Below are 14,816 nucleotides of genomic sequence, written 5' to 3'. Positions count from 1 at the left end.
ATTGAATTGGGGAGGCTCCCGGAGGCAATGTGTAATGTCTTTTTTATGTTAATGGTGCGATAGCGTCGATAAAAGAGAGGTAGGAGGTAGTATGAGTCACTGTAGGTGAGATATTACCAACCCATATGAGTGAGGGTAACTGTATCTAAATACAGATGTTGAACCCAACTATGTGGCTAGCTACCTCACTGCTGTGCTAATGTCTGGTAGCTTATGTTAGTCAGTTAGCAAACATCTGCTTTAAAACAGTAAAAGTTTTTGGCAACTTAAGGATAGCAAAACAAGCTATAGAAAATATAGACATACAATATTGATATATTATCAGCTTATAAAGTTGCTTTGTTGAACATGCTAAAAATAGCCTATTTTGCTAATTCATTTGGTGTTGAGTTTGTGTCCACCTGATGAATGTGCCGATATCCACTCTGAGAGCTGAGGGAAATATCGGTCTCTTAAGCTAAATGCTGTTCGCCAGCTAGCCGCTAACTTTGTTTGTCTCCTGTTTGATGTAGGGGACTACTGATGTAGGTGTTGTGGTTTTATTAGGGCTTTTTCACTAAAATCAGCTGGGAATTAGGAATGTGGAAATACAGCTTTTGAAACTGAATCAATTAATTACTTATTAATAACTAATTATAGTTTAGTGGTCCTCTCTTATTTTCTAGCTGTGATAACTGTAATGTCACATTTAAAAGATAATTCCATTTTTTTTGTCATGTTTTTGGTCATCATTTCTATCCCAAACTAAAAAATAATGACTAAGCTGCTTTGAACTTGGGTAATAAAACAACCAACAGCAACTCTAACCAAACTCTCTTGACCTCTCTTTCCACTTACCCCTGCAGCTCATCGTCCGACGGGGTGTACTTGGCGGTGATGTTTGCCAGGTCTCCAAATATCTGGGCGCTGTAGATGGTGAGGCAGGAGAGCAGGATGAGCTCCTGCCAGGTGGAGCTGAGCAGGCAGGTGTAGTCCTCTATGGACAGCTCACAGAAGAACGGCAGCTTCTTGATCCAGGAAATCTGACGGAAGAGCAGTTCGTCTGCCAGGCGACACAGCAGGGCAAACAGCTCCACCTGTGTCACTTTGTACCTGGGACACACAACGGGACAAAGGATTAGGCTGTGGTCAAAAACCTGCAACATTCACCTCCCTACCATTTCCATTCTATGCACACAAAGGGGCATTCAGAGTTTCAAGTCTATCAGTCATTTAACAAAAAGGTAAAATCTTTATCTACATTTCTACTGAATAAAAAATGAATTCTGCAAGGGTTTGCCTGTCCATGAGACAGGATAGAGAGGGGGTGGGGTCAATAAGCCTCTTCTGTTATGATGGTTTGTACCACTAGATGGCTCCCATTTCCTGCCCTGTCACATGATTGTTAATGAACTGGCTGCATATCATGCACATTCAGGAAAATCATTCCGATACTTAATTCAAATTGTACATGGAGCCCAGCCTGCAGGCTGCATAGCCCTCAGCCCATTGTCTAAAGTTGTATGTGTGCTGACAGAAACAAGCAGACAGGCTAAATTCAAAGATCCTTTGTGCAACATATTCAATAGTAATTATTTTTTTGAGTTTTTTTTGAGAAACTCAATGCTGAGCATTTTTGTAAATGATCACTTTTATCTAAAAGAAACTCAAGTTGTTTCAAGTCTGTGCCAGCAGTTTCTATTCAATGGGCTAAAACCCACTGGCTTAGTCTTTGAATCACTATCCAGATGATGAAAGGACAACCTAAGGCTTCCTTTTAGTATACACCGTCTTTACGGGGAAGGTGCATGGTTTATGCTTTATCTGGAGAATGGGTATGGGTATGTAGTTTCTTGCATGTGTATTGACTCACCCATCTTCTATGAGCATTGGGGTTGCCAGGGGGGCCAGGTCTTCAGCAGCCACCAGCTGCAGCACCAGTGGGTGGGACTGTGGGTAGAGGCTGCGGGGCTGCGGGGCCAGCAGGCCGGACTGGGCAGCGTAGCTGAACAGGTGAGGTAGGAGCTGGTAGTGTGTGGACATGGAGGTGTTGATATACTGGTCCCTGAGGGCTGCCGTGTAGCCATTCATTTCCACAGAGCGACTGGGGGCACATCAAAATCAAGGGTTACACACACTTTCTCAAAGAGACTGCGGTGGAATATAACTCCATTCATTTTGCTGATCATACTTAATGTATGGAATTTTTGAATGCAGGACTATTACTAGTATTTTCACAGTGTAGTATTGGTACGTTGTAGTATTGGTACTGAAGTAAGAGATATGACAAGGTCTTCCACCACTGCATAAAGGGAAGAGGACATTTTCTTTCTTTTTTTAGCATAGGAGTAGTCTGACATTTCAAGAAAAACACTTGTTTACCATCTTACCAAGAGTCAAAGCAGAAAGTAGTTGGTAATATTAGTGGTAATATTTGGTAATAACCATCATTAGTAAATAGTCAGTGTATAGTAATCAAACTTAAGTTAATAGTTATTTCACTGTTAAAAACGATGACATGCTTTTAAACCTTTTTTGAGCAGTTGTAAAGGTTTCTTAACATCAGCTGCAGCCTTATAATGGCCATCCAGGTAAAGTTGATCGATGAACTACACAGTATTTATTAAACAATTACAAATTATAAAGCACCCCATTGTTTGTTAAGAGTGAATTAACTATTAACTCAAATTAAATTAACCATATATTTACCATTTATTAATGATGATTATTGTTAAGTATTACCGTAGATTCATGTGTTTCATATCGGAGTGCCCAGTACAGGTTAGAGATGAGTCGATTCTGTCCTCTCTGTACTGGTCATACAATACTTTCCTTCAGTTTTCATAACCTTTCACCTTTATCCAGGGAGGCGTGGTGGAGCTCCCTTCTCTTTTCTATTAAAAATCTTTGTAATTTTTGAGAAATTTGCAGACAAAACTTTGCAGTTTATTTTGTACCTACATACCAAAGCCCAGGCTGCATAGGCATTCTGTTACTGTTGTTCATTTCAGCTCAGATTTAATTTGATAAAACAAGTATGCCTCTGAATCGCTATCAGGCTGCGTGGCTGCAGAGATAAACCTAATGTTTATACAAAGTGAGACTAAAATAAATACTGTCATGCAAGTACCTAGACAATATTTGTCCTTGATGAGTGCAGATAGACAATTCACTTGTCTCCATAGCAAGAACAGCAGATAGTGCAGTGAGCTCTTTGTGTTTGCTATCATCGCCAAGCCTGAGGAGCTACATATTCAGGCATTCTTCAGCTGATGAATACCTTTACTAAAGTCTGGGTGAGATGGGAATGAGGTGTTAGACTGTCATGGCCAGCTCATTATCTCAATGGTGCACCCCACCATGGCACAGTGCTGAAGAGGAGATGAGATGAACAACTCACTTGGATGACAGAGTGGAGGCGGGTGATGGCTGGTTGCCCTCCGAGGCTCCGTTGCTGGGAGAGCTGTGGTCGCTGTCGCCATTGTTGCCCCAGGTGTGCTCCGGGGCGTCCTCCTTGAACTCCTGCCCCGACATGATCCGCTCTATCTCCTCCTCTGTGATCTAAAACACACACAAAGAGGGTTTTTGGGTTTAATGGAGCTTGCAGTACATCGTCATGTGACAAAAAGCACTGTGTCTCAGTTCAATTGATTAGCATTGACAAGCACCGCGCTGCTTTTCAGTGCAATGTTGAGGAGCAAGGACACAATCATACAATGAAACAGGGAGCTAGGGAAAGAAAGAAAGAAAGAAAGGAGGCAAACAGGTATGTGCCTGTGTATGTGTGTGTGTGTGTGTATTTGATTGGCTGAAACATACACACACGCACACACACACTTAAAATAATATAATTTTTGCAGGTCTGTACAGGGAGAACACAGACAAAAGCCATTTTGAAAGGCATTAGCATGCCAGAAAATATGGGGTCTTGTATCTGTGGCAGGGGTCAACTCACTTTCATTTCTATCAATTCTGCACATACATTGAAACAGCAATTCATTCCATATTAATGACAGAGAGGTCCTTCTTTCATTAGGGTTTAGAAATAAAGCCGTCTCTAAATGGGAGCGGGCATATCTGCTTTTATTTTTACTTGCTGAATTGAGCTGGAATGAATTGACCACATCCCTCCTCTGAATAGTGGCTCAGCGGTACTTAGCCTCATGTCACACATTTTCCTGACCATTCATTCTCTCGTGCAGTGTTTATAAAGCAGCCAGCACTGAATAGCGAGTAATCATCGGATACACAATTATACTGATGATACAACAAGGTCAGGGCTCACTCTCATTATATGCTTCACGAGTATTCCTACACACAAATAATTAGCATTACAACACTCAAACTTGATGTTTTTAAGTGATTCGTTTGTGTTAACACTGGGACTGAGCCAGAATAGAAATGAATTGTGACTGTAAGCTGGCAGAGGGTCAGTGTATGTCACAAAAACAACATTATGGTGATTATTGCAAAAATAAATTGAAAAGTCTGTGATTTACCTGAACAGGCCCGATGCTTTTGTTCCTCCCTCCTGGCATGCCATCCTCCCTGATTGCTACATGACAAAAATAAAAGAAGAAACATCTAAATCTTCATGTGGTCCATTAGCATGACATGATCCATCATTAGTATCACAGTATCATAGCTCTATCTAGTGGCTGAAACAAATCACACAGTGCTTTACTTCACATCATTTATTTCCATGTGGGGATTTTTCTCTCCATTTCTAGCATGTTTCCTGTTTCTGTTGGCAGACAGACATGTTTTTTTTCTGTTGTCTTGGAATGGTTTGCAAAAAGTTATCTATTTCACATGTCAAGACAAGCTTGCTTTAATCTAAGTTTTTGGAAAACAAATCTTATAAAATTAGGCCGAACACTAACGGTTTTCATCCACTAGGGGGTATTGTATGCTTATGAAAGCAAGAACCCACCATCCAGCATGAGAATGAACTGTACCTCCAGTCTGCTTACGTTACACTGGTACAGTATGTGTCAGTGAGCACAGCAGAGAACTGTGTGTAGAACTGATGTGTTTGAGCCTTCATCAGGACTAAGGGCAGGCCGGAGCCTGAAAACAAGGGCAGCTGTTTTTTGCTATCTTATTGGCTTCATGAAATGTTTGGATGAGAACAATCCGAGTGGTGAGATGCTGTAAAACAAATTGGTTGCACCTAACTCAACCTATAATAATATAATAATTCCAAGAAATTGGCAGCACATGAATCACTCTTGACATGTGCCATGTTTAAGTTATGAGTACAAATACTCTTTGATTTGGTTTAGTTTTAGAGCGCAACTCAATAGAAAGATGTTAAGGTGCTACAAACAATGGACGACATATTATCAAAGTTTTTTGTTTTTGTATCACTGTGAGATTTGTATGTATTTATTCATCTTTCAAAAAATGTTTCATGTTTATCTTCTACATAAATGTTATATTTCCTGAGTTTTACACATTGCTTTTGTCCATAAAAAGGAGATCTATACCTACAAAATACTTTACATTCATGGAGAGGAGTTCATGCAGAGTGCTGAAAGTTTTTTTGTAAATGGAACATCTTAACCTTTTGGCAGAGATGTCCCTGTGGTGTGTTCACACTTTACCTTTGCGATTCATCCCCATTTGCAGACACTTGAGCAGGCGGCAGTACTGGCAACGGTTACGCTGCTTGCGCGACATCTCGCAGTTCTTGTCGCGGCTGCAGCGGTACACACGCTTGTTGCAGATGCTGCGCTTGAAGAAGCCCTTGCAGCCCTCACAGGAGATGATGCCATAGTGCAGGCCTGTGGCGCGATCTCCACAGATAAGGCAAGTACGCTGGTCAGCTGGATCATCTGCAGAGGAAAAGAAAACATTTTTTAAAAAGGGAGCATTTAGAACCATTTCCACCCACTTCTTGACATTCATTTATCCACTGTGAAAAAAAATTGTGGGTGCAAAAACCTTGCTGAAGGCACAAGTTTTTAATTGAGATCATGGGGGCGGTTGGGGCTTAAGCACTAGCCAGGCGCTGGCTAATCCAAAGGATTCTTAAGCCCTAACTCTCATTATGTGAAAGTGGAGGTGTAACAGGCAGCAGGATGGGGAGCGGAGAAGTCTTGAGTATGTTTTATTCAGCAGTTCTGATGAGAGGAGGCAGCGAGCTAAAACGACACGACTGATTTGTTTACAGTCTCTCCTTTCTCTCCTCTTAACAAACAGGTATCGCATGAAGAGGCCTCTACCAAGGAAGGCCTAATTTTCGAACAAAGTCAATCGAGCTGACCAGCAGGAACACACACTTTCTGCAAATCGCTCCAAACTGTGAAAAGTTAGGACAGGAATAAGTGAGGTGGTAATTTGGAACATATGTGAAGGGATATTTAGGGGCTTGTGTATAGGAGGAAGTGGGGGCTCACAGCAAGGAAGTTGTGTGGAACAGCATGTCCTGAACACAGTACATTAAAAATAGCGGTAGAAATTATAAATGATGTGATGTGGGTTTAAAGGACCAGGAAAGAACGAGACAGTAAGACCGCAAGAAAAGAAACAGCCCGACTCTTACACAAAGATTTGAATGATGCTGGAGGTATGGGAGAGCAGGAGACAAGGTGGAGAGAGGATCAAAGAGAGAAGGATCTTACTGAGGACCTTCCCTGTGAAGCTACTTTACTCATCATGAAGGTACTCTCAAACTGTAAAGACAGCAATCTGAGAGAGCTGTTGAAAATCTTCTCTTAATCCTCCATCTACCTCCAGCCACATAATGCACATAATCAAAGTTACTCAGGAAGCTGAGAATTAAGTCAGAGCGCATTCTCTGCTGTCCACGCCATTAAGCTTGAACACACGCACGCGCACGCGCACACACACACACACACACACACACACACACACACACACACACACACACACACACACACACACACACACACACACACACACACACACACACACACACACACACACACACACACACACACACACACACACACACAGAGCAGATGGGTTGGACTCCATGGTAACACAGAATAGGACAGCCTGGCTGTAGCAAGAATGTGGCCGGCTGCTGATCTGTATGTAGAACCAACTGGGATTCACTATATCTGGACAAGATAGAGGTTTGACTGATACAACATGTTGTCAGATATGATGGAGGGTCCTCCTTAGTGCTGGTTTCACAGCAGGGGACACTGAATGGAAGGTAGCAACATAATGAAACATGGAACCAAAGTACTAATCCATAAAACTACTTGAGTTACTTTCTGAGAGGTTTTATTTTTCTTTATTTCAACTAGCCATTTAGCGTAGTATTGTTTTCCTCTAGTGGTCATTCATTTTGTCACTTCACCAGTGACACACCAAACCAACTGTTGCGTTGCCTCATGATGCCCGTCTGTCAGCCAAAAAGTTGTACTTAAACACAGTGCACAAAACTACAGCGGACAGCCATACACATGAGAGCAAATAACTCTCCATAACTCTTCATAACACCAAATAGCAGTAGTCCATCTTCTTCATACTTCATTCAAAATGGGAAACTGGAAGACTCCAGACTGTGGATATTCACATCATTGTTGTGATAGAGCAGTGTTTTTGACAGCACTAAAATATAAGTTGCATATGGCACTGGAAAACAGTGGAGGTGAAAAAGAGAAGCGAAAAAGAGAAGGAGAAGCGACACTACAGTAAATGGTTGAAATAATGGATCCTACAGAGACCGGCTCAAAGGGCTTTCCCTTTTTTTTTTGTTTCTCTTCTTGTGTACTGATTTGCTTGGTTGAACAGCCAATCACAGTGGTTTTGTTGCAGCAGGTATGCATCACCTGGAGCGAGTTAACCTTTAAAGGCTCTGTTCCACCAGTAGAAACACTGTTTAGAGTGGACTCCTCAACAGTCAGCCCACCAATCATTAACCGTGTTTTTCTTACTTCCTGTGCTTGATGCATAGAAAATTGAACACTCATAACGTGATGCTTCTGTTCTTGTGAACACTGACAGCAACATTCTGTTTTTATGTTTGAACAGGGGATTAAAGCCTCCTAGATATCTGATCACAGGTTGAAGAGGAACAGGACCACTAGCTGCTGGCTGATGTAAATAACTGTAATGTTCTACTAAAGAAAGGCTGCGGTCACAAACACAATGAACTGTGTGTGGACATCAGCACGTGTGCTTTCTTAAAGAGAGTGCACCTGCTTAGCCACAAAGAGAATGAAGCAGACAGAAAGGTCTGAGGCTGCTGTCCAGTGGGTTAATGCTGCCTGCTGAGCCGGGAGATTAACCTGGACATCTGATTAATGTAAGACTCTTGTGTAATGAAACAAACTGGACTACACACAGGTGAGACCTTTACCCTCCTATTGGAGTCTGTGGTTTGAAAACCAATCATGGAGGCAGACAATGAGACTTCCTACATGGCTCAATGTGTAGAGCACTGACTGTACTGCGGCTTTCAACTCCTGCTGCTGCGTCTTTCTTCACTCGATGTACTGAGGGAGGATTTATCGCATTCGGTACTCCTTTTAAATTCAGCTGATTCAGTTGAATCACACTATAGGACTGCTGCTATCACACATGAGAAGATTAAGATTAACACAGTGCTACTTTACCATTGCTCCAGATTCTGGATTGATTTTGACATGCTGCCTTTGTATCATTTTTTGTGAAATTGTGATTTTTTTAATGCTCTAACTTAAGTTTTACACTACTGTTAATTATTATTCTATTATAGTTATATTTTTGTATAAAACTTTAAAAATTTAATTAATCTGTTGAATAATCTAATTCATTCAGTCTAGTAATTCCTGTTAATGGATTCATCATTTATCTAAACAATGTACAAAAACCGTGAAAAATGCCTATTGCACTTTTCCCAGAGTCCATGATGTAGTCTTCAATTTGCTTGTAAATCGTCACATTTATGAGGTTGAAGCCGGTGAATGTTTTTCACTCCATAAATCATAAAAAGATTCTGTAAAGCAGCCATAGAAAATCAATTTCTTTCATCTTGGAATATGGAATAAAATGTTATATTTTAAAGGCTATGAATGAAACCGTTCTGTAAAAACCTTCAGAATATAGATAGGAATTAAACTGAATAGTTTGGTGTATGTAAGTGCTCCTCAAGTGGATATTTCTGGCTCGGAGTCTGAGAAAAGGCCTTTCTAGGATTGTAAAATTCACCACAAAAAAATGATGAATAGGGTAACACCGTTGACTAATAGATATTCAGTCTATATTTACTATTCTTTGTATGACAAGTTTTCTGATAATTTATTTTTAAATGTGCAAATGAGGCTTTCCAGTTAAATACGCACTAATTTAAATTAAGGTCCAGACCATACATCTGAACTTAAAAACTAAATGTGTATTTTAGATGTTTTCTTCCAGAAAGAAGACATGTATGGAAGCCAAATAGTGCACAATCTCAAAACTGACCAGTGCATGAAAAGATGGTGTCTCCCCTTAAAGAACTATCAGAATTGTTGTTGATTAATTTTCTTTTTATCCACTAATCTTTGTAGCACTACTTGATTAACAGATGACTGTGAGCAGTCACACTCAGCTGAACTTCCTGGTTAATTTGGATTTTTCTGGCTGGAGTTACTTCAAGGAGGGCAGCAAGTAGCCAACTGATATTCAAGATTAAAATTACCCTCGGGAAATCGATGGCTGCTGCTACATGCATGTGGTGTGTGGTGTACCATCAATGTCACACACACACACACACACACACCACATAGATGACACCGTTTAGTGTTTACCTCGTGGGACATGACTGGAAGAAACCTGATATTGTGGCTGTCGTCAATGGTTGACCGAGTCACCCATTACTGATAAAAAGGTGCAATGTTGTGACAATAAACAGGCCAAAGTAACATCATCTTTAATATTTAAATGAGGCGGATTAAGCTTTTTGTGTGTATATAAATTAAAGGACCAGCTCATCAGAGGCATGTGACTGAGCTGAGAGCTAAGCCTCCCTGAGAGAGGGGTTTTCATAGTGGGCTGCAAGGTTCATGTACTAAAGGTAATTAGAGGGAGGTGGGGGGGCACATGGCATAAAGCCTCTTCCAGATAATGAATGGTGAATAAAGGACTTCTAAAGCCCAGAGACAGATTACCATTTAAATGGTGTGAGGTTTAAATTTGCTGCATGCAGAAGACTGCAGGGGCAGCCATACTGTACAGAGACAATGGGGCATCACATGGTGAAGCCATCCTGGGATTAGAATTCAACTATTTTGTCGATTAACTCTATACGGCACAGAGGTTCAAACGACTATGAGAGGAAGCCAAAAAACAGTCTTTGCTGCTTTTGACTCTTCAAGAGCACACAGTGTGATCTAAACACATAACATTAAAATGTTTATCATTTAAAAAGTAAGAATATAGCCTATAGAATTAGGGGTACAACTAATGATTTTCATATTGACTAATCAGGTTATTTTCTTGATAAATTGTTTGGTATAAAAAATGTCACAGAAAAGGTGAAAGGACCCCATCACCATTTTCTAAAGCCATCATCAAATGACTTGGTTTAATCATTCTAATGTCAGAGAAGAGAAAGAAAAACAGGACATTCGTTAATATGTTAATATAATCAGAATAATGCCTGCTTGTTTTATTTATTATTTACTAAATAATACAGTAACTAAAACAGAATAATCAACTTCATGAATGGGGCACAAGTGATGAGTGGATTTGGTTTTAGGGATTCATAGATGCAGATTAAAAAAATAATTTACATCCACATTTGTTGATTTTAAAGTTTGGGGTTTTTGGGGTTTATTTTCCCACATCTATGGTTTAAAGAAACTTGAAAAATCTCAAATATGAATTGTGTCGAAGATTACAACAAGACTGCTTTTCTTTAAAAGTTTACATTTTTGGAGATACATGGACAAGAATCTCTTTATCTTTCAATCAAGAAATCATGGATGACCTGAACTGATTTTGGAACATGTTGGATCAGTTTTTATTTTCCACTTAAATCTTTTGAACTCCTACAAGGAGGTGGTCCTCCAAAATAATAAAATAAACGGACTACGTTTCATTGTTAGATTCTTAAGAAGATCACATTAACACAATAAGACTTTTGATAAATAATCATCAGTAATGTCGATATAATGACTAAGTGGGTGAAGGCACGTATTAGAACAAGTAGAACAGTGTGGTCAGTTCAGAAAATGACATCACTTTACTGTAATGCAGCCTTTAAAACCAGGAAAAGACAACACTTACTCCACATAATCAGATCCAAAGTTGATATATAAGCTTCTATCCCAATAACAAAATAAAATCAACACATTTCTATTCCTGAGAGCTATTTCTATATTTTCCAAACTGAAAGGTATATTTTCCAACTCAAATTGCCATGACGATCAAGTGACCATCACAGCAGTCACTTCCAGGTAGACAACTTGTGGTTAAATTTTATTGTGGAGATATGTGAAACTTGTTTATTTCTGTTAAAGATCAAGATATACAGTGGCACACTGTCACCTGACCTCCCTGACATTTATGCTGTGCCTACTCTACATACTGTGTTGCTTCAATCAAATCTACCCAACAATTTGTTATTTTGTTCATATTTTTGTAACTTATACATTTAACTTGTGAAGGTTCTACACAGTACTGGTGTAAAAGGGGTCCAGTAAATGCATATGGTCAAAAATAAGCTGTTACAAACCTAATGTATTATGAAGTAAGTTTGTGACTGCTCTGTATATGTTTCTTAAAGTCTTCCAAATGCTAGCTGTGAATGACCTGCAGAGAGAACTCTCAGGTGTGAGTTGAGGGGCAGTTCAGCTAAAGTCTCAAACAAGGGCTTTTCAGCTGCTAAGCGTCAGAATAAAGCAGGACGACACCTCCGTGAAGTCTGAGAACAAAGAACAAACACACCTCACTTCATCCTCACATGGAAAAAACACACTTTCAATTTGATCTTTTACTGTATAAGTTGATACATCTGCACCAAGCAATGCTTTTACTGTAAGTAAACCTTGATGAGGCATGAGGCCATATGATGGACCCTAGCATCATAAACCATTAGGAAGATCAAATAAATGACAGTCACCTCCTCAGCCAGCCATTTGTCAGCCCATGTGCTCATTCAGAGAACACATTAAAACCATATATTTCACTGGCCACCCCATGTGAAACGCCTGACTTCCTTCAATGAGGTAAAAACACAATGGCTATTAGTTGCCTTCACTCAAGCTTATTTGCCAAATCTGCCACCCTGTCTTTCAAGTGCATGGCCACCATATAAACAGGCTGATTCACACCTTCACACACTTGATCTCAGATTGTCACGTCCTATGACTGCTCCTCCTCCTGCCTGTAGATGACAGTTAAATATTCATGACATTTACTCAAGGATGTCATCGTAAAGGTTCAGTCTGTGGCAGTCTGCTAACATTTAAAACAGGTAACATTTATAAAAACACATAGAATTTAAGTGAGAGCTTAAAAGTAGCAGTGACATCTTTTTTTAAACAGGTAAATTCACCCAAAACACTAAGAAACACACCGCTGTTGTAGTTTTCAGTGTTTGGGCACTATAAATGAATTTCCTTTCACTGTTGTATTGCAAGTGGATGTAGAAATCTTGGAGACAGGCATCTAAAAAAGCTGAACAAATTACAACAAAACTATCTGCATGACTAGATAACATTCATGTGCCATATTTTTACTTGCCAGATCTAACTATAAAGATAAAAATGAATAATTAATCAAGAATGTAATTGAGGTTTAAAATGATGCTTTACTAGGGGGGCAACTAAAGCAAAAGTTATTTCACCCATGATCAGAAATCCATTGAGGATACCCAGTGTCCTTAACTGTAAACAATCTAATTTAATCATTTACTGACAATGTGTGTTGAGGAGGAAGCAGGTCTGTAGATAATGCAAATTACTGCTTCTTAATCCAGCCTTGACAGCCATGTCAAGTTTAGACACAAAAGAACTTTTTTTCCATAACAGAGACATTTAACGGATAGAGGATGCCGGCAGAGGCTATGAAGGGCAATTCCACCAGCAACATGAAACTCAGTTTACTCATCATGGGGCGTACCAGTGATTTGTGAAAACAGTTCATGTTAATTATGATGTCTTCTGTGGCTCTGGGGGAACTTTGTTAAGTCTGCAAAAATAATGATGAGATCCATCAGGGTCATCTCAGCCTGTGCTTAGAGACTACACAACAGAAAGTCTGCACTACAAACTGGGGATATTGGGAGTTTGAAAGATGTGGGTGATTTCCAGGCAGGGAGGGTCTAACAAAGCTATTAGTTGCATTATGGGATATTAAGGTCCCAGTGTTTTTGGAGCTTCACCCATAGCAGGGCCTGAAGTCAGGATATCAGCTTCTGCGCCTTCAATTTTGATTTTTCTTTTAAGCTGCTGTGTGTCCTCTATTTTCACAGAAATACACAACTAAACTGCTGTAATACTACTTTAATGTGTTCATTTATTCAGCATTGGATTAAACATAGCTTTAGAGTAGATTTTGCTTGTACATCCTTGTGAAGTTTGAAGGCATGTAAGGTTGGTTTGTTAATACTTTAAGAGTTCTTGTCATGTCAAAGATAGCTGCATCTGGAAAAGTGTTTCTACAACTGAGTAAGAATTTATAATGAGTGTGGAACATTCTGTCAAGCATGTGGTGCAACATTTCTCATTTACAAAAGGGCTGTTTTGTTAAAAGAATTAATAAATGACTAATTGCAAGGTCATGAAAAGAGACATGACGATGAGCCCCGGCCGAGGTTACGAAAGAGTTAAAAAGCCCTGCTTCATCTCCACACACTGTTTCTCTCTAGTTTGGCTGCAAGAACCCCCGATGCTCGGTGCCACCCCTTCACACACAAACTCACCCTCACCCCCCAAGGCCCATTAAAGGCTGCATTGTTTCTCAGGGGTCAGCCTGGGTTTCATTCCAAACTTTAACGCAAACCAGGAAATGCAAGTCAAGCATTTTAAGCCCCTGTCAATGGTGAAGGCAAACAGCACTCTTGTTTTCCACTGCTCCCAATATGTCCCAGCAAATGTTCACAGGGAGTCAGCCGATTGAATGAGACATGCATCACTTGTCATGCCGAACTATAAGGAATAGTTTGTTCATCTCACACAGAGGAGAAGAGGTTGAATGTTCAAGAGCAGCATGATTTTTGAGGCAGTAATTAGTTTGGTGCTGTCCTTAAAAACTCCACACAGAATGCTCTCCTCTGGGCAGGTGCCAGTTTAAACAGTACCCAGGTTTCATCATCTCTTTGACCCTCTGTGAGCTGCTGCATGCTGAGAACAGAGATGTATCGTGGCCAAATCTCCCCATTGTCCACACCATGCATGCACAAAGGCTGATGTATGGTGTAAAGCAGCCCTTTGAGTGGCTGACAGAGCAACAAGGCCTGCTGCTGAAGGGGTTTTCTCTTCAGGTTTTGTCTCGGGCTTTCCATCACAATTGTGCCCAGCTGAGACAGGGAGCGGGGGTTGGAGGAATCTGCTGTACTTTTCCGCTGCTGGCACCCTCCCTCCCTCCCTTTCTGTCAGCCTTTCTTCTATCCCTGTCTTCCTCCTCATATCTCTTCTTCTCTGAAACTTATCTCTACTACCTAGGGGTTAAAGAGGGCAGCAGTCTGCCCCAAGACCATGACTGGTATGTACATGGACACACATCTAACACATTCACGGAGGTAAAAGGCATCTGAAGACCCTCCCTGACTAAGATCCAGCATTCCTGGCAGGCCACACTGTGATGCTAATCTTTAAAGTTATGTGCATGAAGCTGCAGATTGGGCTCATCCACGAGACAATGGCGACCTGTTGACATAGCTGTCTTGATAA

The 14,816-nt window shown here is 40.4% G+C and overlaps 1 protein-coding gene across 2 annotated transcripts in view; it reads right to left on the bottom strand.

The window, feature by feature from the left end:
- Window positions 1-14,816, bottom strand: part of nr6a1a (nuclear receptor subfamily 6, group A, member 1a) — a 92,195-nt gene that overhangs the window by 8,302 nt on the left and 69,077 nt on the right. For both annotated transcript variants that reach the window (XM_084359854.1, XM_084359855.1), the window contains 5 exons: window positions 5,586-5,816; window positions 4,479-4,534; window positions 3,380-3,540; window positions 1,853-2,083; window positions 838-1,092 (listed from right to left, as the gene is read on the bottom strand). In XM_084359854.1, coding sequence (XP_084215980.1) covers window positions 838-1,092; window positions 1,853-2,083; window positions 3,380-3,540; window positions 4,479-4,534; window positions 5,586-5,816 — 934 coding nt within the window. The remainder of the gene's footprint in view (window positions 1-837; window positions 1,093-1,852; window positions 2,084-3,379; window positions 3,541-4,478; window positions 4,535-5,585; window positions 5,817-14,816) is intronic.

Source organism: Pagrus pagrus (genome assembly GCF_965226575.1).
Source record: "Pagrus pagrus genome assembly, chromosome: 8".
Classification (NCBI taxonomy): domain Eukaryota; kingdom Metazoa; phylum Chordata; class Actinopteri; order Spariformes; family Sparidae; genus Pagrus; species Pagrus pagrus.
The sequence above is the reverse complement of the archived record's forward strand: the minus strand, read 5'-3'. Positions and strand labels throughout refer to the sequence as shown.